At 42.4% G+C, this 25,039-nt stretch overlaps 1 protein-coding gene across 1 annotated transcript in view; it reads right to left on the reverse strand.

Annotated features, from left to right (window-relative positions):
• galnt14 (UDP-N-acetyl-alpha-D-galactosamine:polypeptide N-acetylgalactosaminyltransferase 14 (GalNAc-T14)) overlaps window positions 1-25,039 on the reverse strand; it is a 190,050-nt gene that overhangs the window by 29,301 nt on the left and 135,710 nt on the right. Inside the window, exons 6-10 of the mRNA XM_065964098.1 lie at window positions 22,755-22,876; window positions 14,055-14,142; window positions 8,796-8,880; window positions 5,615-5,718; window positions 2,296-2,422 (exon numbers count right to left, since the gene is read on the reverse strand). Of these exons, the coding sequence (XP_065820170.1) occupies window positions 2,296-2,422; window positions 5,615-5,718; window positions 8,796-8,880; window positions 14,055-14,142; window positions 22,755-22,876 (526 nt within the window). The remainder of the gene's footprint in view (window positions 1-2,295; window positions 2,423-5,614; window positions 5,719-8,795; window positions 8,881-14,054; window positions 14,143-22,754; window positions 22,877-25,039) is intronic.

Consider the following 25,039-nt stretch of genomic DNA (forward strand, 5'->3'; position numbering starts at 1 on the left):
AAGAGAAAAAACAAACGTTTCATGGATAGAAAAATGACAGAGGAAATGTAAACAGCAAACAGGAACGGTGACAAAGAGGCATCGGGGTCTCACTTTAGTTTGGGTTGTTTATGTGGTTTTGTGTTTTTTGTGCTTTAAGATTAACCATAAAATCATCAGTTCAAGAGTCCAACTCTCTTTCAGAGGGATGCTACAGTGTGAGGAATCAGAGTGAGAGGTGGTGATATCAGTGTTTTAGTGAATGGTGACCAACTACAGGACAATTTGAGTCGTCAAGTTTTCACTATTAAATTAAACTTTTAATTTTTATGTGACCTCAAATGTATCAAATAAACAAGCACTGCCTCTCTGTGTTCCCTCTTATTCTTTATGACACCATAATGAATACACAATGTGTGAATATTAAAAGTGTAAAAGAATATTTTCCAATGTGAATGGAACCAGCGTCCTCATTGTGGGCCTGATTAATCTATTTATACCACATCCATTCACATGCAGGCTGAGCACATTAGTAGCTGTTAATGGATTATTGGACTGCCTGTAAACATCTTGCTGTTTGAACTAAAAGGGGCCGAGAACAGAATACAGCTTATGCTAATAGGATAATATTGTAGTGGCAGCTCAAAGGCTCCCAGGCAGCTGTAAATCCACTTTAACAATGATGTGAACAGTGTTCAGCGGCTGCGACACACAAGCTCAGAGTGCCGACGCTGCAATCGTCTGTTTCCCTCCGGTGTAATGTCTGTCACACAGCGAGTCGGTCTGCAGCAGGGTTAGTGGGACTTTTAGTTTGAAAGGTTGGCGTGTTTACGTGAGCACTGAATGATTTTCTGACAGACGAGAAGTAATTTGTTCAGATGGAAAAGTACAAGAGTTCATTTGAGTCGTGAATAGAGCTTGTTTGTCTAAAATGTGTGTACTTAAAAAAGAGAACCCAGAGACATAATAATTATATACTCCAGCTTACATAGAGACTCTCGTCATAGCGCAATAAAGGAGCAGAGATTGAACGACAGAGCAAATAAAGGCCGACATAATCCATGACAGAAAAACATCTACCAGTTCCCTCTTAATGTCAGAGTTTTTACACATATTTATAAAACATTCTCTACCAAATATTCACCTTTAAACTTTTGTTGTGTGCTTTCATTAAAGGCAGAGTTGGTGATTTTCGAAAACTAGCAAGATTTTGAAAGTAGCATTCCCTCAGTGCTCCGTCTGCGCTCCCTCATAAGCCACGCCCCTAACTTACATACACAAGCGCCATTGGTCCAGAAGCGGACCTCAGCCCATCCTGAGTGTGAGCTAGTGCACGCATTGAGGTAGAGAGCGAGCAGGGAGACAGGGAGGCGTCTAATTGGTTCATCAGATTGGTACCTCGTGGGAGACATTGGTTGAAGTTTTTACAGACTTACAAACTGATACAGATGACAGATTTTCTTTGTTCCTTTTTTTCATAGAACACAAGTTTTTAATTTCTGTCAGGGCCTAAAGACAACTTCAACCAAAATCTGAAAAAGTGGATCTGGAGGAAATGACCGACCCTGACTTTAAAATGTTTCATGTGTAGCCACCTTAGCTGAATTAAAAACAGAAACAAAGTACCAAATGCCCGCTACACTCTGCCAATGGGAGGCGTCTCTAGCTAAACTCTTCTCCTCTGTCGCCCCCTGGTGGTGGAATGAACTACCTGACCCCACCCAGAGACCCTTTGCTCCTTTAAGTAAAAGCTAAAGACTCAGCTCTTTCATGAACCTACACACTTAATGTTATTGATATTTAGGATGTTTTGATGCTGACTAGAACTCTCAAGAACAGCTGTTGATGTTATTGCTGTTAACAACGATATATAAACTTGAATTACTTTTTAAAAAATCATTAAGTGTGTGAACTTCCTTAAATACCGGTCCGAGCTCGGACACACTTTAAGGACAGATCTTAAGAACAACCAAGAGGATGTCGAAAGAGAAACATTAGAGTCGCAAAAAAATTGTTTGAAAAAGTTGCTTTGAAATGAGTTAATATTTTTTTAGATGTTTGGCAACAACGAGTCAGAAGAGGCCAAAGCTCGAGCAGCACTTCCTGCATGAAGACCACAAATGACCCTGAGGAACGCCTCAAATCAAACCAAGCTGCTAAATGTGTCATGTGTACTAAACGCACTGCTGGAGTTCTGACTTCTCCTGAGGGTCGACTGGGATCTGAATCAGGTTTTTAGATTCAGCCCCTTTGGTATCAAATCTGAATTCTGACATTGAAAACAATTTTTTTTAAAAACCTTCTCAAATGACTCACTTGATGTATGTGTTGGCGTTGCCCTCGGGGAAGATGTACGGATGTTTCTTCCTGAAGACGTGACCCACTCTGCTGCAGGGCAGGATCTCCAGACTGCCTCCGCACTGCCACACCCGGAACGAGATCTCTGCATACACACACAACACACAACACACACATATTACAAACCATTATACCAGGATTACTCCCATTGAGACACAACAGTGCAGTTCATTGGGATTCCTGGACAAGACAGCAAGATGCAAAGTTTCCCCAAAAGAACAAAGAACAGATGCGGCAGTAGCTCGGTTTGGTTGATAGAGAGGTGCCAGGTCATTTTCCAAGTGTTGCAGAGGCACTTAAACCCTCTCAATAACGGAGTCTAAAACCTGAATTTCCCCTTGCGGAATACTAAAAATGTTATTCCCCACCTCCCCCCCTGCAGAGTTAATGTAATGCATATGGATGTTTAGCTTCCATACAGCAGACAGCTCTCTACCAACTAAATGTTTTTTTGCTGCCAAAATCATTTCAAGCTGAGAAAACAGCTTCCCACAAACAAACAAAAAAACACAGAACATTTCTGATGTTCCTTTTCACCGCAACGTCTCACAAAATCACATTTCTTTTATAAAGCTGACAAGTGAGAGGGAACATTGTTTTTTTTCTTCCCCCTGATACTGTATATATTTCTGGTCCTTTGTCCTAAAAATGACAAACATCTCGACATAACACAACCCTGACATCACGTCAACAACAGATGTAACCCCTCAGCTGCCTGAGTTTCAATGCAGGGGTTGACATTAAAGCCCCTGGACACCTGAGTTTAAATATTACAAATTCAGAAGTGATATCAAAATGTAATGTTTTATGAAGCATCTGAGTGAAAATAAATGTTTAGAACGATTAGAAAACCTCGTTCAAAAACAGATTATTTTGCAGCTTTTGGTCATTTCTGAGATGTAAATCAAAGTTTGACAAAATTCATTGTGCATTATAACTGTCCGACCTGCTGCTCAAAGCATCCTGGGATACCTAGCCACGCTAACAGAGCGAGCAGCGCCCCTCTTTTAACATTTAAAAAAACAATTATAAACCAGCCGGATCAAGACAGAGGAACGTGCTATCAGCTGGCCTTGAGTAAATTCAGTGTCAATCATGAGTCCAGTTGTGATGTCGAGCCCTCCAATGTGATTTCTTTGAGATGCCCCACAAAGTCATTATATTCTTTTTTTTTTGATTATGCTTTTTTTTGATTGTCTTTTTTGATTGTAACACACACCACAAATTCACAAATTTCAAAGCAAGACAGAAAAAATGAAAACAAAAACAAACAAGAGAGAAAAAAAATAAAAATGAGATATATATATATGTATATAATAAAAAATAAATAGAAAGAAAAAGGCATTCACATACATCTTGTTAATACTTATTACAAATTGTTGTATCTCAAAGTTACATCTCATAGACTTAGCACACATCAAAGTCTTTATATTATATTCAAAGATTGATAAAGAAGGAGCAGACTGTACCTGCTGTCTCTGTGTTCCAGGTTTGTTATTTATGAGAAGCTCATGTCTGTTTCCTTCTGTCTCCTCGTTAGTTTTCTCTCTAAGTGGGCCAAAACTCTCTGAATATTTGATGATTCCCCCGATGGACTCAGAACCTATTGTCTGATTCGGTGTGTGTGTGTGTGTGTGTGTGTGTGTGTGTGTGTGTGTGTGTGTGTGTGTGTGTGTGTGTGTGTGTGTGTGTGTGTGTGTGTGTGTGTGTGTGTGTGTGTGTGTGTGTGTTACTCCGAGCTCGCTCTCTGTTCTTCTAGCGTTAACTGTCAGAGTCTCTGTCTGTCTGCGAGCTCCAAGTACGAGTTTCCCCAAATGATCGAGATGTTGAAAACTTTTTACAAAGTGTCTCGGCGTTAGCGAGGAAGAGTGAGAATGGGAGAGGAGGAGAGAGAGGGGAGCGAGGGGAGTGAAAAAGGAAGAGCGTGGACCGGCTCTGATGAGGTGAAGATGAAACACCAGAGAACAAAAAGGAGAGAGCAGGAGTGACGGGGTGAGATGCTGAGATAACTGACACGGAGCCTGCGAGACTGACGCAAACCTGACAGACGGCAAATGAGAGTGTGTGTGTGTGTGTGTGTGTGTGTGTGTGTGTGTGTGTGTGTGTGTGCGTGTGTGCGCGCGCGTGTGAGATGGGAAAATGGGCTAACCCAGTCTCTCATTGATCTGAGGAAAGAAGTAGTACAGCAATCAGCTAACTGAGTCAGACACTGTGTTTAGTGAGAGCACACACACACACACACACACACGATATTCCTGCAGGCAGGTAGCAGCAGGGGAGCCAGATGTTTCCTCAGGATGGATGTCAGACTTTTTTTTAACTGAATGAAAGGATCACCTTCATTCAGCTGAAATTAAACGACCTTAATGTTCCTCTCAGCAGCTTCAAAACGCCTTCATGTGACTCGTGTTTTTTGAGTTCTTTCTTTGGATCCTGTCTGAGAGGATCCACTGAATTATGTTTTGAACCTCTAAATTCTTGATTAAATTCTTTCTGTTTCTGAAACAGCGTTATGATGTAAGGAAGGCGGAGCTCGTCATCAGGCTTAGCTTAGCAAAGCTTAGGACCCCAGGTCAGTAAGGACAAACTACACACCAGGGTTATTCAACTCTATAGTTCAGGGGGCCACATTTTCAGAAAGCTAAGGACCTGGGGGCCAGACAAGCAAGCCCGCCTCCACAGCAGTACACTACGAGAATGCAGTTTTTTCCATCAACAACACAAGCTTGCGATTGGCTGCGAGTGCAGGACCAAAGATGTTCTATTTAACGGGAGCGCTGTGCTGTTTTTAAAACTGTACTGTGGTCATTCAAAACGTTTCTCCCCTCTGTTTATTTGTTGTTGTTTTTTTGGCCGCTTGGCCGCCAGTGGAATAAGCCTGCTATACACCATAGCAGTGGCTTAAAATGTGCACATTCTGCAATGACAGTAGGAACCCCCCTTAGAGGGCCCCATATGACAACAGTCACTCTCAATGCTCTGCTGAGTGTTGAATACATTATCCCTGAAAAAAACAAAATCTGTCAAAGTCACCAAATAAAAATGAAGGATCATAACCAGCTAAAGAGCACGATCAAGCCCCGCCTCCAAATGCTGATAATGGTCACCATTATTTATAAGATAAAGGTTGGAGGGTTCACTGTAAATGTTTTTTTCCCAGGGCCCCCACAGACTCCTGAATCCTCACTGGTTCAAATGCAATGAAACAAACGACTCCTCTCTGATGAATACAAACACTTTCAGACAGTCTGAGAGAACCAACAGCAAAATGACTCACCAAAGTTTTCTCCGCCCCAGATGTCCATGGCTGTGTCGTATTTACCGAGGTGATTGAACCAGGACCTGTCAATCACGAAGAGCCCGCCTGCGATGATGGGAGTTCTGTCAGCATCAGAGAGAAAGAGAGAGAGGGGGGGGCGGTCAAACGAGGACTGATGTGTGTGGGAGGTTTCCTGTTCAGTTCTTAATATATTAACTTCACTGTTTTCCTGTCTCTTTCTCACCACATTTGTGTTTGAATTTCCCCGATAAAGTATCAAATCTTAAAGTTAAAGATTTGTTGTGTAGCATAGGTTTCTTACAGTACAAAATCTTGTTTGTTTGTTGCCATACACACACTCAAACACACTCACACACACTCACACACACTCACACACACTCACACACAAACAGAAGCCCACTGAATCATGATCAGGACAGAGTGACGAATGAGAAGGCCAGAACTTGTGTTGCGTTCAGTCGTTCGACCAAAATATGAAACAAGCCAGAGAATAACCCGACCAGTCAGGAGGAACAGCTGATTGGTCCGTGATCAAGGCGTTGTGCGTCAGTGTACGCTGCACGACTAACGACACACGACCTGGCCTGACTTCAAAATGAGTTGCACGACTCAGAAGTTGGGTCTACATCAAGTTGCTCTAGCTTTAGAGAGAGTTGAAGAAGCTCTGATTATTAAAGCAGTACTTCCTTCTTTACTGTTAAAGGCTTTATATGTGATTTTTTTGATCCAGCAGATGTCGCCCTTGAGCACCAGCATGAAACCAAAACAACTCGCGCTGCATTGTTGTGTTAGCATGCTAATGCTAGCGATCTTTATTATGCTGGTATCTTCACACTGCATGTAAATTTACCTGAAATGAGCGTGATCTAGAAACACAGTTAAGCAGTGAGTACAGTATGTTATTCTTCTTTTCTCTAGTCCCTCAATTAAACAACTTTTATACGTGAGGGGAGGAGTCAGCCGGCCGTCCTGGCGATGTAAACAAACTGAAGATAGGACTCTGAAAACTCTGAAAACATCACAGACAGTGGGACTCGGGTGTTACACCCATTGTAGACAGTCATGACTCACAGAGTTATTTTCAGATATAAAGACTTTAAAGTATTTTCAATCAAGGGGTCAGGTTTCTTTTGGGGCGATTAGACCTCCAATGATAGTTCAGTGAAGAACACTGAAGGGTCATTTTGAGACTTGTTTGGTAAACTTTAGAGCCATCCTTACTGTGGATCAGTTCTGTGTGCGTACAGGAATTAATGATGCAATGATGATACACTTGCAGACAGTACATAATTCACATTTCTTCTTCTCTTTAGTTGTCTTTTTTTCTTCATGCTCATATTCTGAAAGAGAAACTGGAACGACGAATCCCCCCCTCAGGGATTAATAAAGTTTATTTGATTCTGAAATTAAAAACTGAAAAGATTTGTCTTGATTAAAACGACTCGACTTAAAAACACTTTTATTTGACAGCTGTAGTTGCATTTCTTGCTGTGAAGGTTAAAGTTGGTTTTATGTGTTATGTCCTCACAAGTATAGTTATAAAATGTGTGTTCCCAGAGGAGCAGGCTGACTCAGGCCGGCCTCCGCAGGTTGATGATGCTCAGACAGAAGAAGCACGCTGCTGACACACAAGTCGACACAGACCGTCATAACAAACCAGCCCATAACTGCATGTCTGTCCAGAATACACACACACGCACGCGCGCACACACACACACACATACACACACACACACACACACACACACCACCACCCGTCCATCTGTAAGTGTTTAACACTCTGCCTCCACTAAAAAAAACATGCACCAAGTCAGACATTCACGAGTTGGCTCAGCAGTAAATCTGGGCTCTTGCCACCGATCTAACTTATGAAGGAGGAACAGCGCCAGAGATTATTATTTATAACTCAGCGTGTGTGTGTGTGTGTGTGTGTGTGTGTGTGTGTGTGTGTGTGTGTGTGTGAGAGAGGCTGAGGCTCCTCTGCTCTCCCCTTTTGGATGTCTGTTCATGTCTCTCAAGCAAACGATTTGTCGGGGCATTGATGATTTGATTTTTTTGTGTAAACTTTCACTGCAGCCCCGGGCGAGCAATACGCTGCAGAATCAAACACGGTCAAACAAACACCGTCCAACTTTTGGTCTCTGTAACGATCCGCCCACATTTAGCAGCAATCACTCCAGTATTTACTGTTTTGTCTTTTCATGCATTAACGATGGAGATAGGACAGAGTCAGAAACCGGGGAGAGAGAGAGAGAGAGGGAGGGGATCAACATGCGGTAAAGGACTCGAACCCAGGCCACCTGTCTGGAGGATTATAACCAATGCACACGGGGCACTCACATCAACCACTAGGCCAATTGCCCATCCCCAGTCCTTTGTTTGTGGTCTGCATGAGTCTTACAACAGAGAAAAATGCTCCGTTTCAAATGTGCTCTCTTTGTGATGTCACAGTGGGATTCTGGTAAAAAAAAAAAAAAAAATCCCCTCCCCTCCCCCCGGTGTCTCCCCCCATGGACTCCGTCCCCAGCCTAGAACAAAACTTTAGCACAGGTCGGCCATTTTGACAGCTGAAATAAGTTGTAAACAAAAGTGTGATGAATGTTTGAATATGAAGATCTAATGAAAATCATTTACAGGAATACAGACAGAAATAAATCCTCCTCCTAGAGACTGCTGAAAATGGATTGTCTACACAGTCTAGATCACACACATACACACACACACACAGAGAAACACTCAGACCACATTTAGCAGCAATTAAAACTCTCCACTCGAGCGTGGAAACGGGGAAGTGAAGATCGGGGTTAAACACCGACGTCAAACTTTTCAGACAACTTCTCAGAGATGTTTTTATTCACTGAACTTTTTTATGAATTGAAAAACTGATTCTGTCGGTTTCCTTCGTCTCACAATAGTCCTGTTTATTGACAGAGGTATTAGCGTTTATCTCCTGAACTCTTGTCGCTCACTCCTGCGTTACATCCTATCCCCTTCCTTCTTTAACCTCCCTCCTCTGAGTCGTTCTGCTTCTCTGCACTCTCTCAATGAGCCTCCAGGTCAGAGTAGTTACACCCTCTGTTTCTTGTTGTGTTAATATGTTTGCATTGCTGTTAGGCTGGATGATTGTGTGTAGTTATGAGTGTGAGTGTGAGTGTGTGTGTGTGTGTCAGCGGGTTACTTGATTGGCTGGGTCGGGTCGGTTCGGAGGGCTCTCTCTTCAGGTGAAAGCTGCTCCCACTTGAAATGGAGACTCCAATCAAAACCTGCAGGAAAAAAATCACAACATATACACAGTACTCTAAAGACAACACTGTAAACACCCCGCAGCCTTTCAAATAACAACATGTATTTTTGATTTATGATATTAATTTATTGTCCTAGCATAGCTCCAAGACTTCCTGTATCTGTGCCATGAATGATGTTATCTAAGTCTAAACCATGAACTAACATCTTTTGGTTCTATTACATCCCCCAAACTCCATTGTATCTGCAGAGTCCCTCTGCACCTTTAAGAAAAAGCTAAAGACCCAGCTCTTTCATGAATACCTACTAACTTAATGATGATGGTCTCCATATTATTGATGATGATGATGATGGTAATGACGATGGTTTTTGTTTGATAACGATGACTTATAAGATGGTTTCTATACTGATTAGAGCTCTCAAGAACTGCCCTCAATGTTGTGTTTTGCCTCTGGTCACTTCCTGTCAGCACCTGTGTGTCCAATCAGACTCAAAGCTGATCGTTTGCTCTTACTGACATTGTTCTCTTTTTTCTAGATCCTTGCTTGTGTTGTTCTTACTCTCTGATGTACGTCGCTTTGGATAAAAGAGTCTGCTAAGTGAATTGTAGAGTAACTTCTGTTCATTTGTTTCTCGTGAGTCTCAGTTCAAACATAAATAATAAGTTACACAGAGGCTTCACTTTGGCGCACTTTAGCCTGACATTTTTTCCCCATTTTCTTATTTAGATTTGTAAAAAGTAAGAAGTCGAGCCTGTTCTGAAGAGGAGAAGAAAACAACTTTGAAAATGTTTGTTTGTTGAATGGAGGTTGGAGCGATTATTTCTGATGCATTTCAGGTTGTCAGGGAATCTTAACGCTTTAAAGGTCCCATATTCTGCTTTTCCTGGTTTTATATGCTCTTTAGTGTGTTTTCCAAGTGTCCTGTGCATGTTTAGGAACATCTATGTGCAAAAATTCAAAGTCTGCGGAAACGCGGCTTCTCCTACGTCCTCCTGTTAGCTGTAGCATTAGCTGCATGTAACGCTCGGTTCTAGCCCCCCTCGATAAAAATTTGTCAGTCCGACGTCATTGTCAGTTTGAGATAACTGATCTAAGCCCATTGGCTCGTTGTGGCAAGCCCAGCAGCTCATGTTGCACGCCCGTTAACTTCTGTAGCACGCCCACGATATTCCGTAGCCTGCTGTAGCACAGTAGTGCTAAGGTGCTAATGTTTATGCTACCCTCGGACGGAGCCAGTGGCTGCATTCCAAATATGGTAAAAGAGGCGGGATATTTCCGAGAACCATGCTGAGCAACTGACCAATAACGACAGAGCGGATCAGCAGACCAATCAGAGCAGACTTGGCCCACGTGGGGTCTAACAGTGTGGGCTCAACAGAGTGTAGCTGACGGACTCAGAGCGGAGAGGGAGCAAGGAGGAGCAGTTCATGAAAACAGACACTTTTTTCAGACTTTATCTATTGTGAACGTACAAAAGTAGGTACATAGATTAAATATACGAACCCCAAAAAAGGCAGAATATGGGCTCTTTAATTTGTGTGCTCAGTGTCGATAACATCTCGCCTGTTTGTTGGCTGTTTTTCCTGCTGATGTGTTATTGGTCAATACAGCTCGCACTAAAAATGTAATACAAACAGAAACCAGAACACTTCCCATGCTGAAAATCCAGATTCTACAATTTTTCTGTAAAGTCTGAATATCAAAATGTCTGTAACGTGACTCTTTACGTATTCATGAGGTCGTTTTAATACTCAAACACGTGACAGTCATTTTGATGTTTGAACAATAAATATTGTAATTAATTTAAATATTGTTATTCTCAGTGTCAGTGTTTGAAGCGAGTACTCGTGTGTTAGCTTGAGTGGTTGTGTGTTCTCGATAAGGCAGTCAGGCAGGCCAAGGAGTTGCTGCCACGGCAATCCCATCATCACATCTGTGTGGGTGTGTGTGTGTGTGTATGTGGCCAAATGTGTGTGTGTGTGTGTGTGTGTGTGTGTGTGTGAGAGCGTCTGGATCGAGGAAAGTCCATCTTATAGCCGTATTTTTTATGGTATGACGACAGCTTCATCTATAATTAAAATGTCTTTTTGTCGGCCCGACTATCACCATCGATTCCCTCGTATTTCTGTGTGTGTGTGTGTGTGTGTGTGTGTGTGTGTGTGTGTGTGTGTGAGAGACAGAGAGAGAGAGAGGGGCATGGACAGGGCCATTATCAGCATTGATTGGCGTCCTGCTGTTACCAAGAGGAGAAGATTGGGACGAGACGGGCTAATGGAAAGAGAGAGCGACGATGACGCTTTTAGATGAGAACCGTCTTCAGAGAAAGTGAGATATGACAGACACGAGGGGAGAACACAGCTGTGCATTGTTCTGATGCATTATGGGTCCATTTGGTTTTTGGCTTATCGGTAACTGCAGAATCTCGTTGAGCTAAAAAAGGGAAAAGCCCTCCTCAGAATCTCGGCTCTGAATCATCAATCTGGCTGATCCACTTTCAAAGCTTTTACTGGTTCCAACATTTCAGGACTCCATTTCACTAATGCACGGATAATTGTGACTAAACTGGCATTTTTTAAATGGAGGACACTCTCAGCTGTCTGAGATGGAGAAGCATAAACAGGCAACATGATGACATTTAAATACCTTTTAGCCTGAGAATTAATCTGCAGGCTTTTATTTTTCTTTGCTCTGGCATGTGTTTTTCTTTCCCCTACTGTTCAGACAGATTTACATCCCGTTTGATTTAAGTCTTCACAACTGGTTGTCCAATAAAGGGCGGGAATAAATACCATTAAGACATTTTTAATACAACCAAAACGGCTGCAGATTCTGGAGTCCGGGCAAAAATGTGTTCATCCTTGATATGTAATAATGTTATATATTTTATTTAATGTTTTAAAAGACAAGATAAACCTTTATTCATCCCACAACAGATACATTTACAATAAAGACACACCAGGCCGCTCTGCTAGCTAAGTTAGCTAATGTTGGACGTCATAGAACAAACGCCATTATTTCAATCTAGCAGAAGTTATGTTAAGCAGGGTACACACTTCAGGATAAACCAGACCAAAGTGACTTTGGGTTCGGTTCCCCCCTTCCAACCAAAGTCAGCAAAGGCTTGATTATCTAGCCAGATTCTCCTACGGTGTGTTAGGAGTGATTTTTACCTCCCCGATCTGCTCAGAAGACGATTGGGGGTGCCCAGAACTGGAATCGTAAATATTAAATGTGTTCAGAAATCCTGTTGTGTGGGGAGAACAACGAGGACGGACTCTGTGAATTGTCACGTGGAGTGGAACAATAGCCAATCAGGAAGCAAGCTGACTGAAGCAGGAAGCTCAACAAACATTACCATGACAACGTGAAGCATAAAGTTATGATTGTCATAAATTCAACAATGTAACAATGTGTAAAACCACAATCCTCTTCAACTGGTCCAGAACGCTGCAGCTCGTGTACTGACCAGAACCAGGAAAAGGGACCACATCACTCCTGTCCTGGCTTCTCTGCACTGGCTCCCTATACAGTCTAGAATAGAATTCAAGATCCTTCTTCTCACTTACAAAGCTCTAAATGGCCAGGCACCATCTTATCTTAAGGAGCTACTAGTGCCGTACTGTCCCTCGAGAACATTACAGTCCCGGAGTGCAGGCCTGCTGGTGGTACCTACAGTCTCTAAGTGTACTATGGGAGGTAAAGCCTTCAGTTATCGGGCTCCTCTCCTCTGGAACCGCCTTCCAGCCGGGGTCCGGGAGGCAGACACAGTCTGTATTTTTAAGAATAGACTTAAAACTTTCCTTTTTGATAAATCTTATAGTTAGGGCTGGTGCTGGTGTAGACCAGCTCTTAGTTATGCTGCTATCTCTCTCTCTCTCTGTGCATATACAGTACATCATATTACTGCATGTATCTATCTGTAAATCTCAGTCACTAACCACCTACTTTCCTGGGAGCTCTTGAGCTCTCTTAGGCTCCTCGAGATCGTTGGTTGACGGCCTGCCAGAACAATTAATAAGACAGTTTTTTCTTACCACTGTAACTTTTGCTGCTTTGCTAAAGTGCTCATGATGGATAGGCCGGATCTTTGTAACATAACAATGAGTAAGGTCTTTTTACCTGCTCTTTTGTAATGTTAACAGACAAAGCGTAAGGTATTTTACTTGCTTTTTGTCTCGTGTCTCGAGATAACACTTGTTATGAGTTGACGCTATACAAATAAAAATTGATTGATTGATTGAATCCAACTGACAAGGACCTAAATGTCTACCATAATGGATGTACCAGCTAAGAGCTAGCTAACATTTAGCTTGACCGTCATGTTTGTTTAGTCTTAAGTCGTTTTGACAGCGTGAGATGACACGTTGTGATAGTTGTTGGTGAATGAATCTGTTAGTAAGTTGGTCGTCTCTGTCATGATTTGTGTTCATGTGTTGCCTCTCTCACATTTTCAATGCAGCGGCTTCCTGGCGTCCACCAGAATCAGATCAAAGTAGGATTTCCAGGGTCGGTGTGAGGTCCCGACGTTTTTAAGATTTTAAAAAATCTTTAGTGTGTGCCAGGCCTTAAGTGTCTCTCCTCCAGAATTAGGGCTAGAGTAGCAGATTCAGTCATTTACACTGTATTTAATCGTAACTCATTGACAAACTAAGGTTTTCACAGGAATAATGCATGCAATGTTTAGCAGGGCTAAACGGGGGGGTTTCCTACTGTCATTGCAGACACATTCTAAGCCCCTGCTGAGGTTTGTCAGCCCTCGGGGGCCCCCTACTGACCTGCGGCCTCAGGTAGTTGCCTGCTTTTCATGTTGACAAGCAGCTCCTCTGGATGGCTGTCACTAATGTATAACGTTCTAAACCTGCTATTGAGTCAGCGATAAATAAACGGGTTGATAGTCGACAACAAGAATTAAGTTCTGGAACCAGCAATAGAACAAATGGAAGATCTTATTAAATATTTAGTGCCACAGATATGAAATGGTCAATAAGGGTCATGGCTAGTAACAATTTCTCAAATGGTGTTCATGTTTGAGGATTGCTGCAGGGAAAACAGGTTCATGAACTCATCATGAAGGACTCTTTCATAATCCCAGGAGCCACAAGGTTTTTTTTCTCTGTCATCAAAAAAGACCCTGAAGGTGCCTCAGAGCCATTTTTATCTGAGAGTGAAGACAGAGGAAAGTATTTCCATACCTCCTCGGAGATCAGCGGACGCTGCCACGTAGGCGAATGTGTCCATGTTGATGATGTCGATGACTGGGCTGACCACGCGGGTTGGATCCTGAAAAACAAACGTGTAAGAAAAAACACACATTCAAGTGAGGTCAGTGCTTAAAAGAAATGACAGAAAAATGGCGTCAAAGGAAAAGTAGGCGGAGAAACAAGATTGAGAATATATGACAAGCTGAAAGACTTTCAGAAAGAGAGGTGAATGTGTTTGGTGTGCTAAGCATTACATTCCCTTTGTAATGAATGAATTTCTCACTTCAACGTGTGTGCGTGTGTGTGTGAAACAGGCTGTATATTCCAAGGTCATTATGCTGCACCACATTAAAAGGAATTTTCAGTCATTCAGCACCAATCATGCACACCGCACATTTAGCGAGGTGAGAGTGACCTCTACCTCTGTTCACTCCAATTCAGCTCCATTTTATTCACTTTATTACTTTTAATGTCAGACTGTTGAGCCATATGATTGAAAAAAAGAAACTCCAAATGAAAAGTGTTTTCATCGAGAAGGATCAGAAAAGAATGAATAACAAGTATGAAAAGAGTTATTGAATGTTAGCGCACAAGAGCTATGGCGAAAATTCAATACTTTTCTTTGAATGGAGTTTTCCTTTTTTCATTTTTATTTGAGTCAAAGCTGAAATCTCAAGGACGCTGAAGTCCTCCTGATAAAAAAATCCCTGTGCAGTTTTTACCAATAAAGAAATGTGCCATTAGTACCAAATTCGTTTAATGAACCAGGCTGTAAACATCTTTATTCCTGCTGTAAAAAATAACATTTTAAATCTAATGCAGATTTATTGGCGTTTGCAGCCAGACTCAAGTGGACACTCGAGGAACTGTAGTTTTTTTGCATTTCAACACTCGAGATTGTTGCTTTGATTCCACTGAATCACATTCACACTGGTTGAAGTCTGATTGTGAATAAGTCTACGAGAAAATTAGCCATTTATTTAGTCGACTGTTTTGCTCAGAAAACATTTTTTAGGATCTCCTCCCTGTTGGGTGTGCCCGGAAAACCTCCTTAACAGATGCCAAAACCACCTCAACTGGCTCCATTTGAGGCGAAGGAGTAGTGACTCAGACTGTCCGAGCTCCTCACCCTATCTCTAAGGCTGAGCTCAATTCGGCCTCTTGTATCCCTGATCTCATTCTTTCAGTCAACCCTCATAGCTCATGACCACAGGTGAGGCTTCATGGTGATTTGAAGAGGCTCAGCTTCCAGTTGAACACCTGCAATACTGGTGGTGCTGAACCGATCCACCTGTCAATCTTACGGTCAACCTCACTCGAGAACAACACCCCTAAGATCCTTAAACTTCTTCATTTGGGTCAAAGACTCAGACCCCACCCAAAGAGAGCAATCCACTGTTTCATGGCAGAGAACCAATGCCTCATGACTTGGAGGTGCTGACCCTCATCCCAGCTGCAAAAAAATCCAATCAACTAAAATAACACACATGACAAATATTTCTTACATTGCCGTATTAGCTCATTGAAGTTGAACAAACTTGACCTACAGTATATGGTGAATGATACAGACTTTAGAGGGTAAAATGTCAAACTTTTAGGAGCGATTGGCAAGGCTTCACCCTCTGCCTTCAGCTTTTATGCTAAGCTAGGCTAAATGTGCTCAAGCTCTATGTCTTAATTCAAGTTGAGACAGGAAGCGAGATGATCAATGAGATGAGATATCAGTCTAAAAATAACTTACTGGAAGACCTGTTTAAAAAGAGATGGACTTTAACTGAAGGAAAATTATAATCATCATCAACATACTAGAAATAAAGCCTGTCCTCTCTCTTTTTAAAAATAGATCATTAAAGATCTGACCACCCCATCTGTGCTTAAATATGTAAATTAATTGGTTGATTTATTAATTTGAAAAGGGGATATTGACGAGATCTTAAGTTTGGCCATGTAAAAAAAAACAAAAAAAACCTACTAGTAAATGTTTGAGTTGCATACAAATTTGCATACATGTAATTTCGTATTAAGGGAATACCGTATGGAAAGGAGCACGCAAGTCAATATTAATATAAATGTGTAATTATGTGCAGGTTTGAAAATGAAATGTATGTGCATATTTGTGTGACAATACGCATGAAATATTAAAATTAATCCAATGTAGAATTTTTTGTCTTTGAAAGAAATACACATTTAATTAAATTCACAATCAACTCAAACATCTCGCAGGATGATTCCAAGAGCAATATACACAACGCTGGCACCTATCACTGCCAGAATGTGAATAATGTTTGCCCATATCACTCCTTCATGTTCAACCATCCATATGACTATAATACCATAATGGATATAGCTCAGTTATTGCCTCCTTAACCCTTAAACAGAGTCCTAAAACCCTTGTAAAAAAGGGAAAACCGGCCAAATGTCTGCTTGATTTGCCTCATATTTCCATCTCGATGACACATTTAGCTCTTTACAAGGATAAAAGTAGAAACACACACACACACACACACACACACACACACACACACACACACACACACACACACACACTTAAGCATGCCAGACTGGCGGTCCCTGTAAAACTATAGAGTGCCCCTCTATTAGTTTGCTCTAACGGCTGGATGAGTCTTCAGCCGGTGATATTACAGAGCAGGTGGAGCCGTTCTGGACCATTAGCTGTGGGGTCAGTAGAAGGGGACACAGGGCTGCATTCCCCCCCCCCCCCCCCCCCCTGCAGCTCTGAGGCCACATTACAAAGCACCGCGTCTGCTTTAATAGCTGTTACAGTAATGACACCGTGCCGCACTCAGGGTGAAGCATTCCCCGACATCACTCGTGTAATTAGATGAGTGTTATTTTCAAATCACCCGGGAGCAGTTTCTTAATTTCAGTCATTTCTTTTTTTTTTTTTCCCACCTGATTAGAAATGAGAATATTTGATGACCGAGCCCGAGAAGAAAACTGACCTCGAAAAAAAAACATCCCGCGTCATCGTAATGATCATCATCACAATGTCCATTATCCTTAATGCAAGTCTCCTGCATTTCCACTGGGCCGTTCACTGAACATTATGGGCGATGATGATGACAACAGAACATTATACAGTAATGATTCAGCAGGTTCTAAACTTTTAACTTCTACATCCACATGACACAAAGATGATACACAAGAGTTTCACTTTGAGACGCTACACAGCTATTTAATGATGTAAGACTGCCCTGAGTTTTTCATCACTATTGATCATTTCTGGGATAGATTCTTTAATCCGGTTTAACCTTCAGGGCAGGAATGAAGCCGATAACGTTGGAGAATAAAACAGCTGCTTTATGGTACGATATGACACAATGTAACATGACAATGGGATAGGATAGGACAGGATGGGATAGGAAAGGATAGGAAAGGAAAGGAAAGGATAGGACAGGAAAGGAAAGGAAAGAATAGGACAGGAAATGAAAGGAAAGGAAAGGAAAGGAAAGGAAAGGAAAGAATAGGACAGGAAATGAAAGGAAATGAAAGGAAAGGAAAGGAAAGGAAAGGAAAGGAAAGGACAGGACAGGACAGGAAATGAAAGGAAAGGAAAGGAAAGGAAAGGAAAGGACAGGACAGGAAATGAAATGAAAGGAAAGGAAAGGAAAGGAAAGGAAAGAATAGGACAGGAAATGAAAGGAAAGGAAAGGAAAGGAAAGGAAAGGAAAGGAAAGGAAAGGAAAGGAAAGGAAAGGAAAGAATAGGACAGGAAAGGAAAGGAAATGAAAGGAAAGGAAAGGAAAGGAAAGGAAAGGACAGGACAGGACAGGAAATGAAAGGAAAGAATAGGACAGGAAAGGAAAGGAAAGGAAAGGAAAGAATAGGACAGGAAAGGAAAGAATAGGACAGGAAATGAAAGGAAATGAAAGGAAAGGAAAGGAAAGGAAAGAATAGGACAGGAAATGAAAGGAAATGAAATGAAAGGAAAGGAAAGGACAGGACAGGAAATGAAATGAAAGGAAAGGAAAGGAAAGGAAAGGACAGGACAGGAAATGAAATGAAAGGAAAGGAAAGGAAAGGAAAGGAAAGAATAGGACAGGAAATGAAAGGAAATGAAAGGCAAGGAAAGGAAAGGAAAGGAAAGAATAGGACAGGAAATGAAAGGAAAGGAAAGGAAAGGAAAGGAAAGGAAAGGAAAGAATAGGACAGGAAATGAAAGGAAAGGAAAGGAAAGGAAAGGAAAGGAAAGGAAAGAATAGGACACCGCTGAAGCTGTTAAATATCGTCCCTAAAACTGCACCCATCCCATCACCGGTGCTGTACGGCAGCAGAGAGAAATAGTAGTTATAGAATATTAACAGTGTTGTACAATGTGTCCACAAAACAAAACAAACTTTTCTATGTGATAACAGAATGAGAAATGAAATCATGTGGAACAAAAAGTTTACCTGGAAGTCGGAGGGAACCTGCAGCTCTCTCTATCACTGAGACGGACAATTACTGTTTAGAGGAACAGAACTTTATGATGGTGTGCAAAATGTGTGTGTGTGTGTGTGTGTGTGTGTTTACCTGGATCAATACCTCATACATTTAAATCTAAATATATGACTATGAAGTGACAGGAAGGACAGTGATGGATGACTCTCCTGCACACACACACACACACACACACACACACACACACACACACACACACACACACACACACACACACACACACACACACACACACACACTCACACACACTCACACACACACACACACACACACACACACACACACACACACACACACACACACACACACACACAGAGCGTGGGTATGAATATGGATGATGTTGGTTTAGCTGCAGTCAGATCAGTCTGTGGTTTATCGATCTCTGCTCTATGGACGGAGATCAACGGTCTTGAATATCAGCAAATACAACTGTGACGTAATGCATGACAGAGGAGGAGACAGGTGAGAAGATGGAGGGACGGGAAGAATAAACAGAGGAGAAGAAGTGCGGGAGGGGTACAGAAGAGGGAGGTTTTAGAAAAGACAGAAATGCAAGAAGAGAAAAAAGGAGGGGGGCAATAGAGAGGGAAGGTGAGAGGACTAAAGAGGACATAAAGAGACAAGAAAAAGGGCATAAAAAGGAGAAAAGGAGACGACAGTGGTGATAAAGAAAAAGGTGACAGAGGTGAAAAGCAGAAGGAGAAAATGGAGGAGAAGTGATGAGAGCATTAAATGTTAAAGGACGTGAAAAGAGGAGGGAAGGACAGGCGGGAATGGGGGAAAAAAGAGAGGACAGGAGTCAAATAAAGTGATAAAAAGGAGAGCTGGAGGCGAACGATGAGGAAAGGGAGGTGTGAGGAAAGGAGGGCAGACGTCAGACAGCAAGTGACAAGAAGAAGGAGAGGAAAGAGGCAGATGGTGTGAGGAGAAGGGTGTTAAAAGTTGATGAGGAGTCGAATTAGGAGACGCAACACATTTGGAAAAGATGAGGAAAGGAAAGAGAAGATGAGTGACGGGAAAAAGGGACAGAAGAGAAACCAGGAGGTGACGTCTTGAAGCCTGTTAAGAAAACGCTTGAGGGAAGGAAAGGAGGCACAAAGAGATCATTTCAAGGGGTAGATGAAAGGTTGGAGAGAGAGGGTAGACTAAAAAAAGGCAGACGAGAAGAGGAGAGACATAAGAAAGGTAGAGAGAAAGGGATGAAGGACAAAAACAGGAGGTGTGAAAATAAAGAAAGGAGAAGACGATGAGAGGTGAAGGCAGAAGGGAAGGTGATAATGAAAAGGGACGAGGGTGGTGGGAGGAGGATGACATGAGGAGAGAAGAGGAACACAAGAAAAAGAATAAAAGAGATCGAAGAGGTTGAAGGAGAGGTGGAAAGGAAACAAGACATAAGAAGAGGTGTTAGGAGAGAAGGGGAGGTAGTAGATCAAGCGAGGTGGTATGGAGGGGAAAGGAAACGATGAGGAGGACAGAGAGAAAGAGGAAAAATGGAGAGGGAGAATTACAAAAACAATCTGAGATGAATGAAAGCTTTCTCGCCTCTAGGGGAATTTGTCTTGAAACCTTAAGGAGACATCATGTGTGGAGGCTGGGGGGGCAGCCTGGGGTCGGGTCCCACCTGCTGCTCCTTTCATTAAACATCGTTCCCTACTCTCCCTCTGAACAAACATCTTTTAGTCCTCATCCTGGTCCTTCAGTTCCTGCACCTCTGAGGTCAAGAGGTCAAACTCGGAACGAAGAGGAAGCAGAGGGTCTGCTTTGATTCTGTCCCCTAGATTTAGTGTTTACCAATCTGTCAGGGAAGAAATGCTTCCAGCTATCTCGTTGCCTAGTTTAACAACCTTTATTTTGTACAGACAATGCTCCCCCCCCACCCCCCAAAGAGATAATAGAGGTGTAGAAAAAATTAAGCTAGGAAAGGAAAGGAAAGGAAAGGATAGAACAGGACAGGAGAGGAAAGGAATGGAAAGGGAAAGGACAGGAAAGGAAAGGAAAGGAAAGGAAAGGAAAGGAAAGGAAAGGAAAGGAAAGGAAAGGAAAGGAAAGGAAAGGAAAGGAAAGGAAAGGAGAGGAAAGGATATAACAGGACAGGAGAGGAAAGGAATGGAAAGGAAAGGAAAGGAAAGGAAAGGAAAGGAAAGGAAAGGAAAGGAAAGGAAAGGAAAGGAAAGGAAAGGATAGAACAGGACAGGAGAGGAAAGGAATGGAAAGGAAAGGAAAGGAAAGGAAAGGAAATGAAAGGAAAGGAAAGGAAAGGAAAGGATAGAACAGGACAGGAGAGGAAAGGAATGGAAAGGAAAGGAAATGAAAGGAAAGGAAAGGAAAGGGAATGATATAACAGAACAGGACAGGAAAGGAATGGAAAGGGAAAGGACAGGAAAGGAAAGGAAAGGAAAGGGAAAGGACAGGATAGGAGAGGAAAGGAATGGAAAGGAAAGGAAAGGAAAGGAAAGGAAAGGAAATGAAAGGAAAGGAAAGGAAAGGAAAGGATAGAACAGGACAGGAGAGGAAAGGAATGGAAAGGAAAGGAAATGAAAGGAAAGGAAAGGAAAGGAAAGGATAGAACAGGACAGGAGAGGAAAGGAATGGAAAGGAAAGGAAATGAAAGGAAAGGAAAGGAAAGGAAATGATATAACAGAACAGGACAGGAAAGGAATGGAAAGGGAAAGGACAGGAAAGGAAGGTCAGGGAAGAAATGCTTCCCAGTTATCTCGTTGCCTAGTTTAACAACCTTTATTTTGTACAGACAATGCTCCCCCTCCCAAAGCGATAATAGAGGTGTAGTTAAGATAGGAAAGGAAAGGAGATATTGGAGGAGAAAAGAGATCAGTTGAGGAAGAAGGACAAATGAGAGGACAAAGAGGACGAGGAAGAAGATGGCCTGAGAAGGTGAGGTGTCTTAAAGGTTTCAAATCAAATTCAAGTGAAAGAGAAGAGATGAAAAAAAGAGGAACGAGGAAGATAGTGGTAATCAGGATGTAAGAGAGACATGGAGAGGAAAGGTTTAGAGCTGAGAAATAAAAGAGCTAACAGCCGAACTGATTAAAGTTAAGGACTGAAGTGGACAGGAAATGAGAAGGGAACAAGGGTTGTAACAGGAAGACGGCACGAGGAGGAGAGTGATAACAAGTGAGAGAGAAGAGTTAGTTAAATGGAGAGAATAAGAGAGAAGAGGAAGACGTTTGGATTGATATAGAAAGGTTAAAAGAAGTGTTTGTGAAGAGCAAGAGAGGCAGAGGGAGAACGAGAAAGATGAGACATAGAGGAGGGGAAAAGTAAAGAAAGAGGGGAGGTAAAGGAGGAAGGGATACTAATGGAGGACAAGTGAGATAAAGAGAAAAAGAAAGACCAGTCGAGGAAAGGCAATCAAGGGGAGGAGAGGAGTCAAGTCAATAAAAATGTAAGAGAGGGAGGTAGAGAAGCTAAAGTATGAAGGTTTGAGGGGAGTTTAATGGAGGGAAAGAGAAGAAGAGAGACACTTGAGGAAAGTAGAGAGTAAGGATGACATTAAGGAGGAAAGGAGGAAAGGAGACGGGAAAAAAAAGACGAGGGACAGGATGGGAGGAGAGGACGGATGGAAAGGAGGCAAGGTGAGAAAAAAAGGAGGAAGAGGTGACAAGTTGTAAAAAAGTTACAGGAAGGGGCAAGAGGCAAGAGGCAAGAGGAGGAGGAAGAGGAGGAGGAAGAATGGGAGGAAGAGGAGGAGGAAGAGGAAGAGGAAGAAGAATGGGAGGAAGACGGTGGAGACAAACAGAGAAGGTGCAGGGTGAAGGAGAGAGTGCAGCACTTATTTGTTAATGAGAGGCAATCAGACCGACAGCAATTTTCTACCACCGTGCTTTCTCACCTCGACCACTGCAGTCCACACACACACACACACACACACACACACACACACACACACACACACACACACACACACACACACACACACACACACACACACACACACACACACACACACACACACACACACAGTCACATTTCTGTAGTGTTTTGAAGTACTCCCCATTTTTTAAGTGGCCTTGCTGAAGTTATTGACACTCATGATCCCATTAACACGCACGCACGCACGCACGCACGCATGCACGCACACACACACACACACACACACACACACACACACACACACACACGCACACACACACACACACTCCTCTAAATTGTGTAAAGCGATCTGACTGCAAATTTAGATTTAATAACATCATCAGTGGACATGAGCTCTACCTGTTTGATCCTCTGCAGCAGGGGGGGCAGCCAGTCCTTGTTGACTTCACAGTGACTGTCCAGAAAGGTGAGGACCCCGGCCCTCGCAGCATCGGCCCCCCGCACTCTGGACCTGATCAGACCTGATGCACAAACACAGATACATCCATTTACAAAAAAAATAATGAAATGCTCTGCTTTTCAAATCTGCAACATATCCACATTCACAACATCTGTTTAGACTTTTTCTGCAGGAAGTTTCAGCTCTCCTCTTTGAGAAAATCAAACAACAACAACATTTATTATTTAATAAAATAATCTGTAGAGGGACTAAACGTTTCATGGAGGGTAAAATGACTGATCTTCATTTCCATGTTTTATTGTTGTCAGGCTGCAATTGTCAAATATTGGACTGATGCACCTATAATCACATCAATGTACTCATGCATGTTTACGTCTGGGGCGGCACAGTGACCCAGTGGTTAGCGCCGTCACCTTCCTCATCCCTTCCCTCCTTCCTCATCCCTTCCTTCCTTCCTCATCCCTTCCCTCGTTCCTCATCCCTTCCCTCGTTCCTTATCCCTTCCCTCCTTCCTCATCCCTTCCCTCCTTCCTTATCCCTTCCCAGCAGGAAGGCTCCTGGTATGAGTCCTTCTCCTTCTGTATGGACTTTGCATGTTCTTGCTCTGGCTTCCTCCCACAGTCCAAAGACACAAGTTTATACTTCTCTATACGTCAGCCCTTTGGTTGACTGCTGACCAGTCCGGGGTCTGCCCCACCTCTTGCTAAATGACAGCTGGGATTGGCCAGAGTCTCCCATAACCCCAGACAGGACACGCAGATAAAGATAATAAATGGATGAATCCATATAGAATGACATTTTTTTTTAGTTGTGTTTCTGAATCATGGCTGTACATGATTATTCAAATAGTTTCAGTGGTGTTTGTTATTTATTTACAGGGACAACAGATGGAAATTAGCTAGCTAGCTAAATCTGGTACGAAGCATCTCTTCTCTTCTGAGACTAATGTTTTTTTTGTACACTGTCCCTGATACAAATAAACGATTACACTAAACTAAACTAAACTTGTTGTGTATTAAGTTTTCTAAATCTAATCTAATCTAATCCGCATCAATTGGACCCAAACTAAACTAAGTGTTGATGCACATCCCACAGCTCTCCTACTGGGCTTTGACCCCGAAGTGGAACAGCACAAATGAATAGTGTTGTCGCATGGATCCACTTTGTTCCTAAAGTAAAGTTCAGAATATGTTCAACATTTACAGAGCGATAGAGTTGTCACCGTTCAACATACAACCAGTTTGCTGCTTTCTAACTTGTCTGTGGATTGTTTGGTTTGTAACGATGAAGTCGACTGGAAGAAGGTCGAATAGTAACAAGCTGAAAGATGGCATATCACCACCTCCTGTAATGGAGTCAGAGACACTGAAGCTGTTCTGCTCGCTGCTGCCACCTGTTGTCTGTTGAGGTGAGCTTCAGGTATAGCTCACTCAATGTTTTATATGTGGCCTCGTGTAATGTAAGTGTTTATTGTATATAGTGTTACATGTTGTCTTGTTGTGTGCACGTTACATTTACTTTAGTAGGTTATTGGATATGTGCTTTTACTAATACTTTTTTTGGTACATTGTTATGTCTGCTGCTCCACGTCTGTCCTGCATGATATACATTTTTTATATTAACCAAATGCTGCTTTATGTGTATCCTGCATGGTTTATGTATGTTCTCCTGTGTCTGCTTAATTACTGTCATGATATTTCTATTTGTAGCTTTTAGCGATGTTTGAATTTGTTTTTTTTAAAGTTCCCATATTCTGCTTTTTCTGGTTTTATCTGCTCTTTAGTGTGTTTTCCAAGTGTCCTGTGCATGTTTAGTCACATCTATGTGCAAAAGAAGAAACTGCAGAAACGCGGTTTCTCCTACCTCCTCCTGTTAGCTGTAGCATTAGCCGCATGTAACGCTCGGTTCTAGCCCCCCTTGATAAAAATGTGTCAGTCCGACGTCATTGTCAGTGTGAGATCACTGATCTAAGCCCATTGGCTCGTTGTGGCAAGCCCTGCAGCTCATGTTGAAGTTTCCGAGACGCGTGCTGAGCAACTGACCTGACATGCACAGAGTGAGGGGGCGCTGGTGGGGGGGTTAGGTGCCTTGCTCAAGGGCACCTTGACAGTGCTCAGGAAGTGGACTGGCACCTCTCCAGCTACCAGACCAATTTCCGGACTTAGTCCGTACCGGGACTTAAACCAGCGACCCTCTGATTCCCAACCCAAGTCCCTACAGACTG

Source organism: Labrus bergylta, chromosome 15, assembly GCF_963930695.1.
Source record: "Labrus bergylta chromosome 15, fLabBer1.1, whole genome shotgun sequence".
NCBI classification, from domain to species: domain Eukaryota; kingdom Metazoa; phylum Chordata; class Actinopteri; order Labriformes; family Labridae; genus Labrus; species Labrus bergylta.